This window comes from Mycetomoellerius zeteki, unplaced genomic scaffold (genome assembly GCF_001594055.1).
Source record: "Mycetomoellerius zeteki isolate Tzet28-1 unplaced genomic scaffold, Tzet1.0 scaffold591, whole genome shotgun sequence".
Taxonomy (NCBI): Eukaryota; Metazoa; Arthropoda; class Insecta; order Hymenoptera; family Formicidae; genus Mycetomoellerius; species Mycetomoellerius zeteki.
In genome coordinates this window covers 7,554-31,035 of record NW_017257601.1, presented here as the reverse complement: position 1 = coordinate 31,035, position 23,482 = coordinate 7,554, and the positions used below count along the sequence as shown (strand labels likewise).

General features: G+C 35.4%; 2 protein-coding genes across 4 annotated transcripts; one reads left to right on the top strand and one right to left on the bottom strand.

The window, feature by feature from the left end:
• Nucleotides 1–354: 354 nt before the first annotated feature.
• LOC108728227 (uncharacterized) lies at nucleotides 355–19,539 on the bottom strand. The gene is made up of 9 exons (XM_018456689.1): nucleotides 18,485–19,539; nucleotides 5,704–5,938; nucleotides 5,062–5,176; nucleotides 3,812–4,037; nucleotides 3,433–3,590; nucleotides 3,011–3,227; nucleotides 2,306–2,468; nucleotides 1,031–1,891; nucleotides 355–431 (listed from the first exon to the last, which is right to left on the bottom strand). The coding sequence occupies exons 1-8, from the start codon at nucleotides 19,500–19,502 to the stop codon at nucleotides 1,063–1,065; spliced, it is 2,961 nt and encodes a 986-aa protein (XP_018312191.1). The 5' UTR covers nucleotides 19,503–19,539; the 3' UTR covers nucleotides 355–431; nucleotides 1,031–1,062.
• Nucleotides 15,120–22,517, top strand: LOC108728228 (uncharacterized). 3 transcript variants are annotated; one of them, XM_018456690.1, is made up of 3 exons: nucleotides 20,333–20,498; nucleotides 21,238–21,466; nucleotides 22,095–22,517. In XM_018456690.1, the coding sequence occupies exons 2-3, from the start codon at nucleotides 21,408–21,410 to the stop codon at nucleotides 22,450–22,452; spliced, it is 417 nt and encodes a 138-aa protein (XP_018312192.1). In that variant the 5' UTR covers nucleotides 20,333–20,498; nucleotides 21,238–21,407; the 3' UTR covers nucleotides 22,453–22,517. The 3 variants fall into 3 exon arrangements, with proteins under 3 accessions (XP_018312194.1, XP_018312192.1, XP_018312193.1); XM_018456692.1 differs by lacking the exons at nucleotides 20,333–20,498; nucleotides 21,238–21,466 and adding an exon at nucleotides 15,120–15,329; XM_018456691.1 differs by lacking the exon at nucleotides 20,333–20,498 and having other exon boundaries at nucleotides 21,233–21,466.
• The last annotated feature ends 965 nt before the right edge of the window (nucleotides 22,518–23,482 follow it).

The following is a 23,482-nucleotide window of genomic DNA, read 5'->3' as shown; positions in this document are numbered from 1 at the left end:
CGAGCGATAGATTATCTTCATTGGCTTCCTCTATTGACGCTCGCATAAGATCGATACCGGTGCTGCTGAGTATTCGCCGGTGTCGCGTCGCGTCCATTCGAATACCGGTGTTCCATCCTCCAGGATCACTCAGTACTCGACGATGTCTCCTCTGGCAGCCGCGGTGGCGGTGATGATAATGATAATGATGATGATGGTGATGACGATACTGTTCGGACGTTAACGATGCGTCGCAATCCAGACTCGGTAGGCGTACGGGAAAAATGGGATTCGGATCCAGGTACAGCCAGCTCGCACTATCCACATAGGGGAGAAGATGCACTGCGTCCAACGACAGCGAATTTGGACGTAGTAGTCGCTTGTAAGAATATTCGTTGTCCATCGGCATTGATCTCCTGGGATGGTAAGATTCTTGCAAGCCAGAATGCAATCTATTGACATGTGTTTTATAAATAACATGTTAAAAGAGATATTAAGTTTATCAAACAATATTGATTTTTATTAAAAAATTATACAGAAATTTTTAAACTTTAATTTATTAATTTTTTTCTTTTTAAATTAAGATAGTACACTTACGAATTGAAAACAGTCAGAATTTCTTGAAATTGAAACTATATATTGTACTAAGAAGACGTTAACATGCTTGTATAATTACATGAGATTGATGGTTTCAATATCGAGATATAATTAAAAGCTGTTTTTTATACATGTCGCTTATACAAAGTTTATGAAAACGTCGCATTTATTTTTGTAGGGCTTAAACTAGCAGTGATATGTTAATAAAAACCGAGCATGCGATGGAGGAACATAAAATAGATATTGTAAAAATGTCATAATTTTTTACCGTTTAATTTGGAAAATAGAGCCGTAAAAGAAATGCACTCAAATGTAACAGATTCTTTTTATTTACAAATAGCAAGATACTTAAACGTGTCATTTCTCACTTATGATGTCACGATTCCACACATATGTGGCCGTACTGACTAGTCAAGAACCTTAATCGTTGCTGATTATACTACTTCCAACGAACCTGCACGAGAGTCGGTGTGAGATTCCACGTCGTCAGTTGAGAGGATGTTCCCCCCGTGGCGTTCTGTAGCACTTGTTCCATGCCTCCAGTAGCAGCACGCAACTGTGGAACCTGTAGAAAATTAGAAGAGGCAGCCCGATCCTGGACAGTACACCCCAAACGAGCACGCCGAAGAACCGAAGCTGTAGCTCCTGCGATAGCCAATTTTGCGTAATTACGGTATCAAAGGCCCAGAGCACGGCGTTGCTGAATAGTAGAAAAGTGATCACTTGGCGACCAGGTTTTGCCAGCATTTGGAAGCGTGTTATGCAGGAACGTCGTGAGGTTTCGGCGATCAGCGTGCTCTGCGCGAAGCACTGTACCAACTGCAAAATTGACATTGAGAGCAGCATGATATGTCTAACCCGTGTGTCCTCTGTCTCGTCTGACATGGCCAATGAACAGGCGCACACCACGATGGTGAAGACGGAGTAAAGTTGCACCCCGAAGAGCGACACGTTTAACAGAAGGCTGTCCAGGGCGGCAGGTGCTCGTGTCACTACCGAAATCTGACGCACCTGCACGAGACCACTAGCTGTCATCAGACTACTCAGCGTCAGTATGCCGATCAGAGTACCGCATGTAAGCCACGACAAGGTGGCGGAAGGAAAGTTTTCATCCTCTCGCACGACGAGGAAGATGAGGATCACTACGATACCAGCTACCATGCAGAGAATACCCAGAAAAAGGCCCTTGCTAGAACCATCGCAACCTACTCTGGTGTGACTATTTAAATCCTTGCTGCCGTGAAATTTTTGTTTAATCAATCTACTTCGACCGACGTTCTGACCCATCACGAAGGTCACTGCCGCGGCGATCAAGCTGAAAGGAGAATATTATGAAAGTTCCTTTAAGGGAATAAGACTTCCATAAAAAAGCTAAAAAATATAAAAATTTTGTATTGAAATTTAATTGAAAATTTAGATTTTTTTATACAGGGCTTATTTTGGAAAAACTTCTGGAAAACCTGAAACTTTCAAGGAATTTCTTTTTTATCGGAAATTTTTTTGGAATTTTATTTTTAAATTTGAATTCTGTTGTTTTTTTTTAAATATTATTTCTTTTAATTATTTTTTCTTGATGATGCATAATCGATTAGCAATAAATATGACATATACATCCGCATACATTCACAAACATCTTTGTGTGTATGTTTTATTGATGAATGAGTTAAATATTTAATTATTGAATTTAAAAGTTTTAATCAAGCTGGCTAGTATTTAATATAATACGTACCTAAATTGTACAATAAAAGGATATAAGAAAGGCATGCTTGATGTCCATAGCTGTCCCAAGGTATTAGTGTTCAAGCATTCTTGTAGCGCGATTACTTGTGAGATTTGCTCGTTCGAAACAGGTTGATAGGGTTTGAAAGTGCTTGATTTTGCTACAGAATCGTCTGAAATAAGATGATGATCCAAGTTATAGATTACCCAACAAACAAAAATAATTTTAAATAGATAAAAATGAATTTCATTTCGAATATTTGAATACATCTGAATTCAACATTATGAATAGCACATTTTGTATTTCTATCCATTTGAGTCCACACAAAGAACCTAGCGGAATAAGTACAGTAAAAATGCCCCCACGGCTTTTAGAGTTGATCTTTTTTTCAAGGTTATTCATATAAAAAGACACTTACATATCAAATTTTAAATTTCTATATGGAGATCTGATCAAGTTAGAGCGAAAAAACAATTTTTTACAAATTACGAATTAATTTAGTACGTGATAAATTTTCAGAATTTTTATTAAATTAAATTATTCCGCTAGGTTCTTTGATCCATAATTAGGACATGTATATAAGGTGACGGTCCCAATTATGGGTTGAATCCTAATTATAGATTAAATGTTTATATATATAAATAAAATAGCAATATTGCATAATTACTTTTAAAAAACTTATTCGCCAAAGAGTAAGAAGAATGAAATCTATACCTATAAGATCCCGCGATTGTCTTGTCAAGGATCCAGGGAATCCTCGAAGACTCAAGGGAGATACGGATGTTTGCTGTTCGTGTTGCGCCAAGTGTACAAAGTAAGTCCATTCTTGCGCGGTATCCCAAATCACCAGACGCGCCCAGACCGCGACATTTGTAGCTGCGAGATGCGTGAAGCCAAATCTGGCTGCAAGACCGAAGCGTTCTACGAGTACCTAAAAAACAAAAGCGATAACAAGTAAAGACCATAAAGCTTTGATCTTTAAAAATTCTTCGTTTAGATTCGAATGCGATATATGATCATATTAGTGATACGTAGCCGTCAACGCATCAGAGCGCAACGAAGAAACGCGTTCACGCATTGTCTAGCCACGAGCTCGGCACTGGGTGTAATGTAATTAACGTAAGACTGATGCTTGCCTGCGAGTTTACAAAGAGAAAGTGCATCTGCAAGAAGGTGAACAAGCCGTGCAGCACCGGATGCACAAAGATGACGTCGGTCAAGCACTCGGCACCCTGCATCATCGAATGCATCGCCATCTCTAGACCGTTGAAGACCAGCGTCGCCAGACCGAACACTGAAAACGTACACGCTAGATAATGAAATCTACTTTATAATTTTCTAATGGAGCAAAATCTAGCAACAATAAGAATCCTAAATAAATTTAAAATTATATTTGTAAAAAACGCTGAATTAAATTTCAAATATTAAAGTTGAAATTCCATGATAAATGAAAGTACCAAATAATTTAGAAACTACGTGTCAGTATTCTTCAAGTGGATTAACACTATCTCTTACAAAGCGCTCCGACTCGTATATAAAAACTGGTTGGCGCCGTTCTGGCTCTGGAGATGTGTGCCCGTTTTAATGATCCGAATCTGGTAAGTGACGCGCCACCGAGTTCCGCGTCTCCGAGTCCGTTACCACCTCGACTTAAGCTGCCGCAGCTGTCAACCAGTACCCATATGTAAATGCCGATGATGACGGCGATGCTGCCCACGTAAAGGTACATGAGAAATACACCCTGAAAGACACAGTTATGTAACTACTTCGTAGTGGAACGTGCCCGTTATGCAAAATACAAATACTAGGAATATGATTTGGAGTATCTTTAAACGCGGAGGGACCACCCGCGCGGAAAAGGTCATTGGACTGATAAACATAGCAAACTGGTTATCTTGAAACTCGTCGACGTACCGTTTCATCTACGTTTCTTCCTGATCTGTAATTTACGTGAATGAAAGCTCTTCGTATTCTCGTAGCGTGCACAAACTCCGCAATTACGAACACCCATTTCAGTAGAGATTATTTGACATAGTTCCGATATATATACATTGAACCGCTACGCGCTAATCCTGATAAATCCTGTTTTATAGTAGTTCTAATACCGGCAATATTCTCGGTATATAATGTATAATTGTCTCTTATTTTTTGCATTAAAAATGTTTTCAGAGATTAAAGCGAGGATATGATTTTCAAGATTGTGTTTCAAAATTACGCAAATAAAAGATTATATTGATCTCTTTAACGAAAGATCTGTTAGTAAATCTAAATAAAATATAATATATTGTATTATGATAAAATTTTGTTAATTGAGCTTTGGATTAAATCAATTTAAATGATATTGCAAATTTCATCAAATAACTGCATCGTGATACTTTCAAAACGATGTAGATAATTTCTTTGAATGTTTTTAATGAAGTCCACTTTCTATGAACTGTAGATATTATTACGTGATAAAAATATATATATACATTATATATAAATGAGCAATTAATTATTCATTGTAATAGGATTCTAGCATTTTCCGTAGAAATCCTGAATCGACGAGTTTTTAGTTCAAGGCTGTCCAATCGACACTCGTACTTTCCCCAGATTATGTGAAGTAACGGTACAATAATTCTAAGTCCGACATCACGAACGTTACTTTCGAGACTTGGATGCGTTGCATGTTATTCCAGAGCACACTCGCTTTCTTGACAAATGCGGTATCCGCGATAAGATGACTTATTTATGGGATCCGGTCGAACAAGTTCGATCACTTGTACCTGCAAACTGAGCAAAGGCACAGGCGTGTCCATGACCTCGGCCAAGCACACCGCCAACGTTAACACGACGATCAACTCGCCGTACACGTTGGAGAGAACCACCCATAACTGCGAGCTGTGACACAAAATAAAAGTTCAAAATTAATAATCAAAACCTCTTTGAGAATTATATAACGTCGATTGTACTATAATATATAGCCTATTTGCTGTTTGTAAGTAGATATAGTTACATTTGCACTGTAAATATTGAAAATGTCTTTATATTTTCAATTAATTTATATTATTACTGTTTCCATATTTGTTTTCAATTAATGTTCAGAAATGTTTCCGATTTTGAATCTGACTATCAGTTTTCAATGTTGGACTCATTGTCAGCAAAAATCGCAACGTTTAGGTAGACCGTATTAAATACAGTTACTTTACTTGCTAAGACAGGCATGCAGTCAAAGTATTACCTAAGATCATCGCTACATTTTATTCTAATAGAACTTGGATCAAATCGAAAATTAAGATAAAATAAGAGTAGAGAGAGGAATCAAACGTAAAATTTTTCAGTACATACAAAATAAACACGCTCCAATGAATAAATAAACAAATCTCTGTAGGAGATATATAATGAGATAAAAATATGATAAATTTTACTAAGGTTCCGAATGATCCAGTAGATCTTCAGGCGACCGTGCCCTCGCCAGGATTCTGGAGACCAAGGATCTCGTTGGTGGCGCCGAGGTGGATGCCTGCGCAGATGCATGATGGTCTTCCTTGTCCTTGGTCTTGTCACCCCTACTGGGGCCACCACTCGGCGCGCCCTCCACGGTGCCACCTGTTGTACTTCCGGTCTCGTTTAGGCTGTCCTTGTCGTGCTGCTCATTGCTCGCTGTGGAAAGATAGGAGAGAGAGAAATGTAAGAAACGCGCGTTCGTATAGGTACAATATTTGGCTGATACGCAGCAGCCGGAAAAGTGGAACCTCGCTTCTTCTTGCTACTTTCTTTCTTTGGCCTGCCGGTTCTTTGGTCGCCGGAGAAATGTGTGTAACTTTCGCTGAAAGAATTTATACGTCTATTTCTGCGGCGATAGTGCCCGCGGCGTTAAGTAGTCATGGATTTGTACATCTCCTTCGCTCATAAATTATTAAGGATTACATTCAGCACCTGTTATTCCAATTTATATTTCGGTCTCGAAACGAGAAAGTCGCACTATGTAGAACAGAATAATATATTGAAATATTGATTAATCTCTCATCGATGTGTTTATATATGCTAATACAATACTGAAAATCTGAATCATTCGCTCTTACTGCTTGAATTTTAAAAGTGAGTCGAAAATCTCCATAATTTCAATTTAATTAGCATAATTGATTTTTTTCATTTCTCTATTGTATCATAATATAATTATAGATTACATCTCTTAATTCTTTTTTAATTCGAGTTTATTAGTCAACTTAACGTCATCGAACGATGCATATAAATGTATGTTATTTAATTGATTCATGAATGCGAGAAGATTTACATCTGTCAAGCGAGCGATTACTCGTTCAATCTTATAAGTACAGTAAAAATGCCCCGCATCATTCTTTCTATATGGAGATCTGATCAAGTTTATTTGTAAACGATAAGGATGAAATGATGCTCGCGAGCATTGCGAACGTTAAGTGGAACGCACCCCTTATCTGTATACAGAATTTTTTATAAAGCGATATTATTCTTTTGTCACAATAGATCGACGATAAAACGCGACATGCTTGCAAAGGGAAACGCTTTTGAAATAATTAAGACAGCTGGCGCGTGCGATGTTGCGTAGTTGGAGCTACACAATAAAAGCTGTTCCATTGCGTCCTGCCAGAACGTGGCTTCTTCGAGTAAAAGTTCGGCTCTCCGGCGCGTTAAATAACTGGCAATTACCGTGAGTGTAGTGCCGTGTAATTAATGACGGCGAAACCAGTAAGTTCTCCATCACGCGCGGTTCCATTATATGTGTAGTTATTTATAATAGTTTTCAATTATTATATATTGTTCGCGTAGTACTAACGCAATTTCACGTCGCGAAATCGATTGCGACACATTTTATTTAATTAATACGTTCGCACTCGTAATTCACACCGGATTTTCCGTTTACGCAATACTGTATAAAAATAATTTGTCTAGTTTCTAATGAAATATATTACGAAATGTACATTTTATTTAACAAATATGGAATAATGGAATAATTACAAACAAAAATATGTAGTGAATTACCCGCGGTGATCCTCGCGGTGTCACGACAACTCAGTGTAAACACCAATTAACCCTTTAAGGGGCACATTTTTCTTCTAAATAAATTATTGAAATCATAGGTCATCTATAGGTTTTCGGGGTCGCTGATTACGATTCTGATGTCAGAATTACAAAATTCAAAATGGCGGATCCAATATGGCGACTATTTCGGTCTAAATTTGAAGTTTTTCATTCAAATTGCATAAAAATAAGTATACAGGCCATAAGCTCTCAGAAATATGCAAATACATGATACATATGTGTAAATAATTATAATAAATAATAGACTTATTAAAAAGATCAATTTTCCAAAATTTCAAAAATTTTTTTCGGAAAAACTAGCAAGCAGAAAATTCTGAAAAAAAATATATATCTGTTATAGTTTCAGATATGGAGTATACGCATAAAAATTTTTAGAGTTCTAGCACTTCACGTTTAAAAATAACCAAATTTTTCTGGAAAAAAAACGAGTTTTTTTACATTAATTGTTTATAATAAAATTGCAAATAAATAAATTAACGTAATTTTTCATGAAAGATGCATAACTTAGATCCCTAAGAGTCTAAAAAGTACTTATATGCGCATACAAACTGCAAAATATTGTAGATCAGAAAAAATGGAAAAAACTAAGAACAAAAAGGTAGGACGTATACGTCCCACTGCCCCTCAAAGGGTTAACAATAATATAACATTAATGTTATGTTACTGTTAATTAGTATTTACTGGGAAATCACCTAAAATTGGCGCTACACGTAACATTGATCCGACAAACAATTATTTAATTCTTGAAAAAATGTAAAACGGTTTTATTACGTGTCGTAATCATTTTCTTTATTTAATTTTAATTGCCATTTGTAATTAAAGTGTACAGTCTTATGAGGCGATTAAGATATTATTTCAGACAAATTAGAAAGCTTTTAACGATGAGACTAAAAGGTATTACTTAATAACAGCTATTATTTTTTATTAGCTTTATTTTTACGAAATTATTATTTTTATCCCATTCGTTAATGATTTCGATTCTGCGAGGGAACATAATTATTTCAGCGAGTGAAACAATACTTATGTGCACGATAAAAAAATAATATTTCGAAATAGCTATTAAATTAAGCTTCCAATTAGCCTCGATTTTTCTTTTATCTCTCGTCGTTTCAAAAGTGCATACGATACTTCGTACTGACTTTTGCGATAGATACTTAATGAACCTCAAAGAATTATGACATTCTGTACAGTGTCGATAAGGATTCGCTTTCACATAACGAATCGCTTAATAAAGTAATCGAGTATTGAGGCTAAATTCTAAGCGAGTAATGCTTTTGATGGCCTATTTGCACGGCGATCGACATCGGATAGTGATCCGCAACGAACAGGATATAACAATTATAGAGCGCATAAGTGGCGGTTGTACTCGAGACTAGTTAATAAGCTCCTCTTCGATTCGTTCCGTTACTTCCGCGAACGCAAGTCCGGCAGAATACACGTACATGCACACTCTTGACGCATTACAATCCGTCAAAAAGATCAACGTTACTTCGCTCCTCCCTCCATCCGGCGCTGCAACTCCGGCTCTTCTGCACGCAGAATTCTCGATCGTGTGCGTAATACAAATTACATCGAGAAAGTCACGAGTCAAGAGTCAACGCATGCGACAGCTGGCTAAAAGCGTCACTCGTCGCGCGGTTAACGAGCTTGAAGATCATCGTGCATCCCGGAACAGAGACATGTGTTTGATTCGAGAATGACGCGATGATGGTGCATTGGCACGAGATAGTACAAAGGACGCCAAAAGAGATTGAAGAGGTGAAAGGTACAGAAGACACCGTGAGTACCTTGAACGCAACAATGTTTCACGATGGATTCTTTACAAAAGCTTAGTCCGCTTAATGACGGTGATGCTTATAGAGGAATATTTTCACCTACTCTGTGTATTAGAAAATTTCTTCATGCAAATCATTACATGTATCAATTTTTTAATAAAAAATAAACAAAACAATTATTCTATAATGTATTTTTTATTTCAATGAATTATTCAAATGATCGTAACTTTTAATTGATATACAATGTCAAAATCAAAAGTTTCAAACCATTAATTAAAAATGTCTACTATATAAAATATAATATCACACTTATATATTTTTATTATTTTACTCATTACTTTGAAATGAAAAATAAGATTTTAAAAAGTATTTTTTATAAATTTTTTACTATAAGAAAAACAATAAAGAATATTAGATACTTTTTTCGTCAAAATAATCACTTTTATATTTAATTACATTTTTTTAATCTGAGTAATCTAGTCATAAGTTTATTTTTAATGATAGGAAACTCTTTCATCTTCTAAATCAATCAGTTTTCAAAAAAAAGTTTTATAATCGCAGTCCATTTTCTTAAAATTATACAATATTACGTCAATTATGCTGAATATAATGTGTATTTGCTTTCAAATTAAAGAAAAATATAATGAATAAGGCATGAATTAAACTTTTAAGTATTTAGCATTTTATTAGACTAGTTTTAAATTTTATATGCGTTTTTAAACTTTTGGCCAGCAATGTATTTATAATTTTGGAGATAAAGAGAGAAATCTTTTTAAGAAACGCATGAATAAAAGCAAAAATCATTCGCGTATCAAATCGATTTCGTCATGAAGTATAAAGTTAAACCGCGTGAAACTGCAGTGCATATGAACTCAAATAGAAAAAAATTCATGCAATTGGTCTGACAGAAAGGATATAGCATTAGTGCAGCATAACCCTAATTCCATGGAATCGATGAAATTAGTATCATTACGTAGCGCAAATTACTAAGTATTTGCCGTGCGCCTGCGGTAAGTATACTATTCGCACTTGTGGCATATTAAGCCGGTTCTACATAAGACGCAGATCGCGAGTCGCAGATTGCAAATTTGTTGCATCCGGCCAATCTCAAAGCGTCACTTTTAAAATTGATGCATCGCTGATGCAACAAGCTTGCAACCTGCAATCCACGTTCCGCATATTATTTAGAACCGGCTTTATGCATCAATTGCAGAAATGTTTCTTTCTTATCGCGCTTCATCAACAGATGACAATCATCTATAGCGACACGAGTCCCGCAAGGTTCATAATTTTTATAATTCCCTCGAGATTTACCGAATCGATAAGGCCATATGGCGTTCGAAAAAAGATTTTGATTTATTATCTGTTGATGAAGTTAACGGATCGTATTTTAAATGCGATTTTTATTCGTAAAAACTTCAATTTAGCAGGTCCAAAAGCAAATTAGCACGTAAAGCACAATGTAATCTTACAGCATGTATATTACAAGTTGTAAAATCTCACACACATACACACACAACACACACAGTTACGACGATGTTATAATAGCCAGCGTTTTTCTATATAGATTTAAAGTCAATCGCAGTCTAAACTTAAATGATCAAGAGGAACAGTTAGACGCGCTGTCTGTGGTATTACGGTACATTCACGATATTCTAAGCGTAAGTATTTGAAATCTTGACTGAAAAGCACCATTTGTAATACTTAAAAATGCTAATCTCTCGTGAAAAGAATTTAGCAGCTTGTTATTTTCAAATTAATTATTTAAAAAAATGAAAATTATGCGTTTTTCGCGGGTTTTCTCCACACAGAGACAACCCGCGAAACGCATGATTTTCATATAGGAAATCGTGGGAGCCTCAAGAATATTAAAAAAAATAATTATTTCCATATCTGTAGATTTTTAAAATTGATCATTGTAAAATATTACATAAATCTATTTTAACTTAAATTAAATAAGAATTTTTATATTAGAAAAAATGAGCGCAATCTCGCTTCAAACTCAGCTTGAGTTAGAGATTTGGAAATCGAACAACGAAACAATTCGCGATCGAGCAAAATGGGACTTGAGTGTATCAATGTTATTTGATACTCTAATCGATCTAAACGAAAGAAAAAACTCTTTAAATGATTTTTACGGCAACAAAATAATTTTATTTTGATGGCCAAATCTTATCCTATTGATTGCGCTAATCCTAGAAGGCGCCATCGAAAGATTTACCTGTACGTTCGTTACCAGGACACTATCGTTGTGACGGATCGTCAGCGGCATTGTCGTCCATCACTTAGCTCTCGCTAGAACGTCGCCAAACCGAATGACGAATAACGAATAACGAGAAGTGCACGTGACGATAACGCGGCACCAAGTGGCGCAGGTAACTCGGCTGCGCTCTCGAAGGAGCATCGACTCTTTTGGGGATATCGAACGGTGCAGAAGACGGCAGGTGGTGGTGGCTCAGATGATGACGGTGATGATGTGATTTTCTCGTAGCCTCATTTCGCAGCATCCATCAATACGATCGCGTACTCTCGAGCACACGTTGCTTTTATTTTACTATCTAGCGAGAATGTCGAGAAGATAGCGAGCGCCTTGGGGGGCATCGCTCGTGTCGCTCTTCAAATCGAACAGGCCATCGTAGAAGATTCCGCTATTCTTGTGACTCACTTGTGATGCACTTACGCTCGCGCTTCGGTGCATCCGATGAGGGTGACTTGACAGTGTTTTAAGCGAAACATTGCGCGAAAAAAGACTGGGTCTGCGAAGTAAAAATCTGCTGGGATCATTTTGTACTAGTTTTCCTTCTTGAATATATTGGAATATATTAGGGCATCTTTCATCAATCTTCGGTTAAGCTAATCGACGTTTAACTCGCAGTAGTGCCAATAGTTGTCTTATGTCCGTTTCTACCATTGTAGATTAACTTTAATCTTGGTTTAACTTACTTTTCATCTTTTTCTAATTCTAAGAATTAGAAAAGGATAAACAGTAAATTAAATCGAGATTAAAATTAATCTACATTGGTTGAAATGTACAGGACAGAATTAATCTACATTGGAAGAAATAGTACTCAAAATGGCACTCTTAGAATGTAATATTTTTAAGTACGTATTAATAAAAAATAAAGTAAATCGAAGACAGAACGAATAGAATAATTAACTAGGATTCAAGTATTATTTACAATTCACATAGATCACTATTGGTTGATATTCAGTTATAAAACTCAATTGTAAACTCTTGGTCATGCGTGAAACGCGATAATCGACTGTGTCTATGTATTCCAGCCTAATGGTGCAAATTTAATGAATCTTCTCAAAATTTTTGTGTTTTTCTTCTGTGTAAAATACACTATCTAACTATACTTATTAGTATACTCCAATAATATCCAAGAAGGCAAGAGGTTAATCGTCGACCTGGAGCGTGAAACGATCCATTCTAAGGCGAAGGGTTAAATGTTCATTTTACGCGCACGAGAAATATTTTATCATGATCATCTGGGTGGGTATTAAACGATGCGCCCTTGATGCGCGGCAGCCAGAGCAAATTGCTGAGATTAATTTGTCGCGAAGTTTCCTATAATGATCCTCCTAATAGACAAACCGCTGCCGCAATTACGCGTAATAAGTCTATTATAGCTAGTCTATTATAAGTAGTTACGAGGCAAAGAAGAAGCCACCACCACTACTAGCAGTTACCACCTGCCACCTGCGAATTATTAGTGATGATAATGGCTGATGCGTGATAGTGTATCGGTCCATTAACGATATATAACATTGATCCGTCAGCTCTTTGGCGTTTAACAGCATTTTCCGTGTCTAATGTCAAGTCATTATCTGTCAATTACTCCGTCTAACAGTTATGGATAAAGAAGAGGTAATGTTGATTTACATTTATTTCATACGATATGAGAATCGAATCGAATAATCGGTCGGTTGCGGATTAACACAAATGATATGATCGTTTATTGCGATTTCTTTTGCTCGATAAAGAAATTATCGAGATGGTTCTTTGGATAATGTAGAGAAAGTTAAATAATATTTTGCCTTCAAAACTTCAGAATGTATTATCGAAAATTGAATTTCAAAAGTTATTTTTAATTAACTTTATTACTATGTTACTACCATTATATTACATTTTTTTTAATATTAATACTTTCATATTGATGACATCTCAAGAAACTTAATCAATCCGATAGATAAAAGTATTGCGGTTAATGCAACTTTATTAAGAAAACGTTCCATGTTGTAAAAATAAACGCTGGTGAAAGAGACATACACATACAAGAGGATAAAAACAGTTTCTTCTTCACAAAATTCATAAATTCTCTTGTGTTCCACTTTCGTCGTCCGTCCCACATCTTTGCATGTGACATTTTGTACGAAACACTTTTTTACACGGTTTTTTATTTACATAAGTCATACACTTAAAATATAATTAACGTACTTTATTCGTTATAAGGTGTAATTTGTAATGAACGGTACTGAAACCAAACTATGAACGGTACATTTTTTGTATTCCTTTTTTTTCTCTGTTGTCACTCATACACTTCATCTTGTTTCATGCCACATATCTAATCCTTCGCAGAGTACGTTTTGTTCGTTTCATCTGTGATCTTCAAATTTAATGCAAAAAGTCATAATTTTTAATATTTTAAATTTCCTAATTCGTACTTTTTGTATCTGTATAATATACTTTAATAATATCTATTATATACTATATAATTTTCCTGTTTTAACACTCACATTTTAATGTTAAAAGGAAGCAAGTTATGATTTGATAATATGCGTATATGTAATTTTATTATTATTGTACATGTAATGTTCATACAATGATATTTAATAAAATTATGTTATCAAATTGTGACTTATTTCCTATTATATAACTTATTATACAGCGTATCCCAAATTTAAATGACCAAATTTCGGAAGCGTATAGGGAATCGATAAACTAAGAAAAGTCTTTTAGAGAAAAATTAAGAAATGCTTAAAAAGCAATTTCTTTTGAAATAATCTTTTTTTTTAATAATAGATAATTATTATTCGTACACACAATTTGCATAAAGTTTCTTAGCACGTTATACTCGATATCGTTGACATTAAAGATGTACTTAGGTAACAGATGTGCAAAAGCAATTACGCGTAAATACTCGTTGCTAATTAATAAATAAAAAAAGTTAGCTTACAAGAAAACACGAAAGCAGGAACTGCAAGAAATCTTGCGATCGAATAACGTGTCATGTCGTCAATGAGGAAACATTTTCGTACGCGATACTGCATTTTAACGACTGCTGCATAAGTCCTCGCGCGATCGTCGACGCAGATTTTATTATCGCAGTAAATTAATTGTAAAAAAGACAAACATAGATACGGCATGACGATAATTTTATGAGCGCTTTGATCTTTTTATTTAGGTCTTTTTATTTGAAAGATTATAGGGGATTCTCTGTTTCGCGCGAGCTACGTAAAGACGTCGATGGTCGGAGGCGCAGCTCGTAAAAATACACGCGTGACAGCTTCATTATGTTATAACGGAATTGCTTACAAGTTGAAGATAGAAACTTAAAACAAAAAAAAGGGTATATTTGAAGAGTGTCGATAACTGGTTGCTAAATATAATGAAAAAGTTTAATAATGCTTTTAGAACTATCTCAAATTTACAATCATTCGTATAAGTAACGTAAAGAAGACAATATTTAGTAAAAACTTCCTTGATTCTTTCCCAATTTGAGCCTTCTTTATTGCGATTTGGTACCGCTTTTACAATTTCGGGCAAATTTATCACCATGCGTATCGTCGTTACTCGCGCGACAACACTTTAGTAATAATCTAGGTAGATTGTCAGCGAGTCGTTCGACGAGAGAACATCTGTGTCGAAAAATCGGAACTGTATAATATGGTTATTCGCGAGAAAAGGCACGTGCTTATATATATATAATATTTTTCGCACAGATGCAATTGCGACTCGTTCCGTGCACCGCTGCGCTGCATACTGCGAGAAAAGTGGTTAACTGTATACAGGCCGACGGCGGTATTCGGCGATGCAGCTGCATCATCTAACTGCAGAAAATCAGTTATGTGTAACAGTGACTGAGGGCTGTCAGGAGGCTTTTAGTAACGGTGGCGTCATATGGCTGACAGATTGATGCTATGCGACGATTAATGGAGTCAGGGCATGGTGTTGCTCGGAGTAGAACACGAAAGTAAGTTACAGCAGCCGGAGAGGAAGTGCTCGAGTATCCCATCCGTTTCTTCCACATATACGTTTAATCTCGAGATAATTAGCTAATTTGTCTGTAACAAGATCCCCTATTCTCTTATCACTTTTCATCGACTTTCCGCTAGTGAAAGGATTGCAGCGTATAAACTCAAGTGTGGTAATTAATGAGCGGTCGAGCACTTGATAAGTATCTAATTAGTTATTTCTAATATCTGCAGAGTGGTCTAGAGTTATAATTACGTAATCATGTATTTTTATTTTTAAAAGTATTAATATTTTCGCGGAAAATAATACGAGGATTCGCATTAAACTTTATATTATTTTGCACTTAGTTGATAGCTGTCGACAAAGTTTGGTTTTCAATTAAAAATTTAAATCGAATAAAATACTTATTATCGTTTGATATATTTCTATGTCATTTTTTATGTCACTATTGCAAATGAATTTACGAAATGCCGAATGCAAGAATTTTTTTTTCGAGCATAATTCTTTTTAAATTATTACGTAAGATTATATTACACATTATTCAAAATTATCTCATTCCTCCACTTTTCATGCTCGCATCGATCGTATGTTATCAAAGTGAAGTTTTTCTCTCTGCGACACACGGAGGAGAAAACGATTCATGGCACAGTAGAATGACCTCAAAAATTATGTGCAATGATAATAGATCTTTTTTCCTGCTCACACTCAATTTTTACGCCTCTGGAATCGTTGAAGAATTACAGAGAAGACAATGGAGCCTGGAGCGGTTATATCACGTATTTCGTATTCCCGTTAATTTCAATGGAATAACTCATGTACGCTTGCTATGCATGCTTTCTAATTTCCTCGATGCAAATCCACATCCGCTCGAATGCAAGGCATCGCTCCAAGGAGATATAACGCGAGCGTTCGCATGAAGATAAACTTTCGACCGGTCAACTTACAGGAAACAAACAGCGAGACGGGTGCGAATAAAAATAAGAGCCGCGATAATGAAAGCCCGATGACACTGATCGTAAAATGCCAATCGTAAAGTGGATGGTAAAAGGTGTGTAAAAATCGTAAAAATGGTGAAAGTCGTGAGCGGTTCTCGATTCATGTGATATATGCTGCTGCAGTTGTTTTACGGCGGCTGTGCCGAAGAGTGTATCACATCGAACCATTTAATGAGAGGTCTTTCGAAAGAAAGCAAGAACAAACTGTACTTGACTAGAAAGCTGCGCGTGAATACTCATTTTAACTCTCGAATAATGAAATACTTGAAGAATACAAAAAATCGCCAATGTCATTAATTAATTTTTTAACGTCACGGGATACTAGATTTAATAACGATTTAATATGTGAGCTTTTACAAAAAGAAAAATAAATAATATTCCGATTGCTTTACATCGTAGAAGATCTAAAACTTAAAAACTGCTACTTTTTTTTACTGCTGTGCTACATTTATATGCGGAACAATGTAAAACTTTTTGATTATAGAGTACGGATCAAGAATGACTCAGCCATAATCCTTCGAAACGTACGTTGAGAAGTATACGAAAATTCCGAGTTATATCTTTCCAGTTATATGTTTTTTATGTTAATCTTCCATATTTTTCCATATCTAATGTTTCAAATGAGTAATTAAAAAAATTAAAGTGTATACGCAGAGAATCTATTTCTTTACTATTAAAAAATCCATTAAGATTTCTCTAAAAAAAAAAAAAGAATCGTTGAAACTCTTTAATGTCTTGAGCACGTTGCTGAAACAGAGCATTGCTATCCTGTTTATCTTCTCTTGAACTGCTGAAGGTTCGAGTCCCTCATCCCGTAGAATCTAATTTTAGAATCTAGCAAGACAATTCACCGTTGTTCGAACAAGACAGGCACGATAGACAAGTGTATAGAAATGCAGTTCTAATCGAATGTTGACCTAATCGTTGGTTCATGAAGTCATGAACCACACGTATCAAGAGGCCGATGTGTATGCATACCTGGTACTATCTACCGCTACTCGAGTCCATTTTGTTCGGACAATACCGTAAGATGCGTGTCGCCTTGCATACCGAATGTGGACGACATACCTACTTTGCCGAATTACACGCCGTTATCGTCTAAGCCGACCACTTTGTAATTTCGCAGCGTTTTATACGCACCTGATTGTAATTTACAAGTAAGAGCTGCGATAGAAAAGAAGAAAGCAGCTGTCAATTCACTTATCTATTTATCTATTTATTTCCACGACGTTTAACAAGTGAATAAGAGAATCCATAATCCGCAATAACAAAAGTACACTCAGAGAAAAAAGTCTAGAATACTAGATTAAGTGAACTAAGAAAATATAGTACGTTAACCATATAAACAATTTATAAATGGTTAATATTACTATATTTTCTTAGTTCACTTAATTTAATTATTGTTCTTATTAAAGCTTTATAATACATAGTTACAAATTTGTGTATGCATTTCTTATTTATTTTTGTCTTCCAAGTTTGAAACCAACTTTTATTGTAAGCTGAGTGGTTTCCTTCTTAGGAGAAACTGAATTCCGCTACGTCCCTCTGGTGACAAAGCCGCGTACTACTCGTACTATACTTTAAAAATTTTTGTCTAAACTAGAAAAATGTAATTGTTATATCTATATGCATGAAGTCCAAGTAACTACTCAATGTAGTTGAGTCACTACTTCACTACCAATTAATAGTGCATACAATTTGTTACCGTGACTATATTTTTATAATATTCAGCACTTCTTTAGTTTCTATTACTTTGTAAAACTAGTTACAGGTACTTCAATTGCAAAAGTTGCCAAATTTATAATTGCTGGAACTATTTTGTTTTCTCTCAGTGTATAAAAAAAAGTTACAATATCGATGTGTACATTCAATATATTTTAACATTATTGTTGATTCGTGTTCTTGACCTTTTTATTTATTGATTTTTTGCTTGGCAATCTCGAGCTAGGAAATTTTACAATTTTAATTTATCTTTTTAAGTACTAAATTCTATTTTTTGAATATAGCGTTCTTCACTTATTTGTGTATTATTTTAATTAATATTATTTATTTGTACGAGTATTTCTATTTTAATTGCTTAGCAATAAGTAATTCAATATTCATAAAATTATTAAAATTTGCAAATATCGCGCGAAATTGTTGTAAGAGATTTTCTCACCCCATTTCTCCTTCATCGACGTTGTCGAGATTGCAGATACCGTATCCGGTACATCCACCGCGCATTCTTCTTTACCAAATAGAATCCCTTCGACACAATCCGACTTATTCACTTTCGTCACCGATTCTCGTTCGTTCTTCCAATCATTATTCTCCATCTTGGCGATATCCGTCTTCGTTTCCATGAAACCGGACAGGTTTCGGATATCAGGTACTAAGGTCTCCTCGTCGTCTTCCCTGATTTTCCATTTCGCCCTCTGACGATGCTCGTCCTTGTTCTCTTCTTCTTGTACATTTTTACTGTCGGAACTCATTACCTCTTCAACAAGTTCTTCCTCTTGCAGCATATATTCTCTCCTCTCATTAGGGTTTCTATATATCCTATAGGGACCCACGAGGCCTACCACTCCTCGAGGCAATGCTACCAAGTTCTCCTGATCAGGCCAGGTACTTTCATACCCAGAATGATCGAAATACATTTCCAACGGATCCGAAAGGGACTGTTTAGGCGTGTCGAAGAGCCACTTTCTCACTTCGACTCGCCTGGACACGTCTTTATGGTCCAGTTGCTGCTGCTCGAGCCTTTCGTTGGGATCGATGTCGCGAATCTTATCTATAGATTGAATCACCTCTTCGTTCGCTTCGGAGGACGTTTCTAGCAACCGCACTTTCTTCGGTTTTCTTACCACACTATAAAGAGTGTTCTCATCCTCGACCTCAAGAATCGACGACGTTTTATTTTGAGTTGATAACCTGACGTACGGTAATTCTCGTTGCTCGTTTTCTAACTTGTGATTCAGTTCGTCCTTCACCGCACTGATCAGTACGATCTTGCCGTGGACACCCGAAGGAAAACTTTTCGTTGTGATATTCTCGTTACTGTCCAGAACGCTATAGATCGACTCACGCGTCGCTGTTTGAATCCATTTAGGTCGTTTGTGATGTTTCGAGGTGCTGCCAAGGTCCGATGATTTTCCGTCGACCGTCGCCGTGGAAATGCTAGCTAGCTCAGCCACCATACTGATGAATTCTTCGTGTTTGATGGGTCGCACCGGATGTCACGCATTCATCGATCGTGACCGACGATTCGAGATCGGAGTACCGTATTAAAAATGACACAAGATTGATAATCACCGATTTGCGTCGCGTAAAACAGAACGTTTGTTGTAATGAATTCTTGATGCTTAAAGAATGCTACAGCAAGCGTACTTTGAAGGAATTTGCGGTTTTTTGGAAAAATTAAACTCAAAAATCATTGCTCAGTTAAGATTTATACGAAAAATTCGAGAAAGTGTAAAATTAATTTGTCATGCATTTTATGCTCTAGAATACAATCTTTCTTCTTCTATTTCCAATTTAGAGTACGATCTTCCATCTTTTAATCTTATAATGTTAGCTGCATTCGGTCAGCGCACTATCAGCGTTATTGTATCATTTTATCTTTGATTGACGTCAAATGTGAATGCGATAAAGATAAAATGATATATATACAAAAACACTGATGGCGCGTTCCTCGAACACAGTCATAATTATACAATAAAATTAAATAAATAAATTTTTAATTATAAAGATCATGTTTTTTATTTCTTGACTTTTGAAAACTAATTTCTTTAATTTTTTATATTGTGCTTGAAATTAAAGTATAAAAGCGTCGTAGATTTTTTTGGGTGTTTTAATCCTGAGGATTACATTGCTCACCTTTGATTTATATTAAGAATATGAAATTGATTAATTGATCAAGTCACAACGAAATTTTCTCAACTTACGGCACGTCATACACCAATGTACATGATGATAATCTTTAATTATGAAAATCACTATCTTTCGCTTCTTGTTTGTTAATGTTTCAAATACTTGCTGTTCGAACTAAGAACAACGAATGCACCGGCTCGCACGCAAAAGGCAAATGGCAATCATTGTCAGTCACTTTAGTTTTAAAGAAGAACAATACCGCAATACCATCGCCGTGGTAGCCGGAGGTCGATGGGATGGATGTAGTTCTCGTTCGTGATCAGGTTCGTGATCAGGTTCATGAAATTCAAGTTCACCCATTTAACAAGAATTATATCGTAATATGTACAGAATAAGGTGAATAAATTGGTATACAGAAAAAACTTATGTTTTAAAGAAAAGGTAAAGAAAGAGTACGTACTCCTTGAAAAGAAACTATTGTACCAAATTATAAAACCTAAGTAATACCTTTATTATTTACCTAACTCTAATGATATGTATTATTTGTATAAAAGATTTAATATCAACAACTGGCGCCAAGTTAAATCCCATACCAAATTAAATAAAGAATATAATCCAAGTGGTACTATCTTCAATTTTTATACAATAAAACCTAAGTATGTATCTTTTTCCTTAATAAGAAGTGCAATAGTTAATTTTCGAGGAATAAGGGGGTATCTCTTTAAGAGACCTATATCAGTATCGGCGATTTTTATTTATCCTCATAAGAAAAACCAGAGCTTCGACTGAATAAAATTGAGTTCTTATACAACAATAATAATTAACTGTAAATATGCAATTTTTACTTAAACTTTACGTAAAATTAATTTCAGATCAAAGTTTGCACAAACAGCGTCTTTGGATTATATTTGCTAACGAATGTATAGTATTTTTAATGGATAGTAAACACGTGAAAAGAATTACAAACTCGTAAACGACGCGTAATAGAAGACGAAGAGGAGGGATCATCATAACAGCAGTCCACATCAGAGTCTATTACTGTGCCCTCTTTGTTAATTTTAGTGCACGCTCCACTACTGTCTAGCTCAGAAAGACGATCATCGCGCGCGCGATAATGATATCGGGCCAAAAACACTGAACAGTGTCACAACAGACGCAATCCACATCAGCAAGTTAATATCAACTGGCAGCTATCTTCAGAATCTCTTTTTGCACATCAACAATTACTAACGATGACGCGCATTTACCTTCTAATCTTCTGTTACATTTTTAATTCTGCACTAAGCGAACCGTGAGTACATTTATTTCAAGAAAGAAATGTTATTTTTCTATTAACGCTGAAAGCTAAAGAGATTTCGTGGCTTTCGACATAAATTTTAAAGAAAATATGTCTTATTGTGGAGTTATCCTTTGTGTAACATACGCATATGTTTTACATTGCGATATGATTTTATGGTGATACTTTTTGAAGTTAATCAGATTTTTTCCGAAGAAAGAAAAAAGAATATTTTATGCTCATAGAAAAAATGATGTTTCATATTTAAATGTTAATAATATTTCATGACTGATTTGTCAGAAGAAGGCTATGATGCTTGTTTATGCATCAAAAGGTTTGTCGTTCGCGTCGCATGATCCAACATGCTCCAATATGCTATCATAGCTTCTACTCACTCCAATGAGCGCGAAAAAGAAAGTAATCTCCGTTTTTCATTTGATCAGAGCTCTTTCGAAATCTTTTGATCCACCCCATAGTTCGTGATTTAACGTTGGAATTAAATGACGCAAAATTCTCTCTGATATCTTCTCACTCCGAAGAAAGGAAGTTTCTTGCCTCATAACGGCTTTTGTGAAACTCGACTGCAATTGTCGTCAGCCTGCGCGCTTTCCAGAACTTCGCAGACGCGAGCTTCTTTCCGTAGAGCTACGTGGCTGATGCAGGGCGATGAGTTTACCGAGGATGAAGTGACGTCTCGAATTATCCAGCTGGAGAGCCACGAGTCATACTCCCCGGTGAGCAGTAGAGCAGAGATGTACTACAGAGCTCGACCGGGCAAGCTCATCAATTGCGTGATCGCCGCGTCCGTCTACCAGCAAGGCCACGTGAGCGTGGTGAAGGGCGGCTACAGAGACAACTACGTCCGGATTAATTACATGACGGAAAGCGGCAAAGCAGACGTCTTTTACGTTTTTGTACAGACAGTGAAGAGTGAAGCGGTGTTCGTTGATGAGAACTCGAGATTAGGCATCGTTTACGAGGAATTACCCATGAGGAATTGAACCCTCGCGGAGATACAGAATTACTTTCGGATGTACAATACCGATATTTTTCGATCGTAATAGGATGCGTCAATTTCGATTTTTTTAATAGAATAATGATAGCTTCTTATAAAAATATTTCGAATTACAGACTAGTCATTAATTAACTTTAAGCGGTTTTTAAATTTTTCCAAATCAAATTTTTTTTTTAATTATTAAAGATTGAGTTTATGTATCTATTAACAATTTAATTACTGAAAAGTGACATGAAATTATAAAAAAAAGTCTCATTTTATTTTGTGATGTGAAATTAAACTCTTTCTTTCGATTTTACATTATAAGAAGGAATTCGATTTTTAAAAGTAAATTAACTCGATATTAAATGAATAAAACATAAAGCAATCTCCTATAACTTTGTTTATTTAAATTTAAAATGTTTTTAAATATAATTTAAAGTCTAAAAATGTTTGAGAGAAATCGGACTTTTTATAATAGATATTTTTACAACGTTTTTTATAGATTATTCTGGTTAGTTCAGCTGAAGAAATTTTATTTTGCGAAGCTTATAGCGGTTCGAATGATTGAAAGTTTCCACATAATTATCGTCAGCGAGATTCTCATTTGCAACAGATAGCGTATCATTTTATCTTCTCATATTCTGGCAGAACAACCATGTAATTGCGCACGTCTTCCCAGTATAATTATGCAAGGTAAGACATGCATTAAGCATGTAAGTGAGATGTCTCACTTTTTAAAATATACGTTGCGAAATCAATATCCTTTAAAGATCTCTTTCATTAATATTACGTAAAACGTTTCGTATTTTTAATATTCTAATTTATTTTTGCTCTATATTTGTTTATAGAAGAGTAAAGAGTTTCTCTTTAACTGTGTAGTACAGGGACTAATTAAGATAAAAATCAAATAAATAAATAAAGAACTACAAGCCTAATAGTCTATTTATTACAAATTTAAAAAATTATTTTCACTGTAAAGCTACGATCTTAACTGTTTATTATAAATTTAAATTATTAGAACTAAATAACAGTCG

What these genes read in the sequence shown, in the direction of transcription:
- LOC108728227 (XM_018456689.1), bottom strand. Translation starts at nt 19,502, where the DNA reads ATGGTGGCTGAGCTAGCTAGCATTTCCACGGCGACGGTCGACGGAAAA. An exon ending in TTCTCTTTGTAAACTCGCAG is followed by an intron (nt 3,228 to 3,432) that starts GCAAGCATCAGT and finishes TTTGTTTTTTAG; the next exon opens with GTACTCGTAGAACGCTTCGG. An exon ending in CCTTTTATTGTACAATTTAG is followed by an intron (nt 1,892 to 2,305) that starts GTACGTATTATA and finishes TTCTCCTTTCAG; the next exon opens with CTTGATCGCCGCGGCAGTGA.
- LOC108728228 (XM_018456690.1), top strand. Translation starts at nt 21,408, where the DNA reads ATGACGCGCATTTACCTTCTAATCTTCTGTTACATTTTTAATTCTGCA. An exon ending in AATTCTGCACTAAGCGAACC is followed by an intron (nt 21,467 to 22,094) that starts GTGAGTACATTT and finishes TTCTTTCCGTAG; the next exon opens with AGCTACGTGGCTGATGCAGG.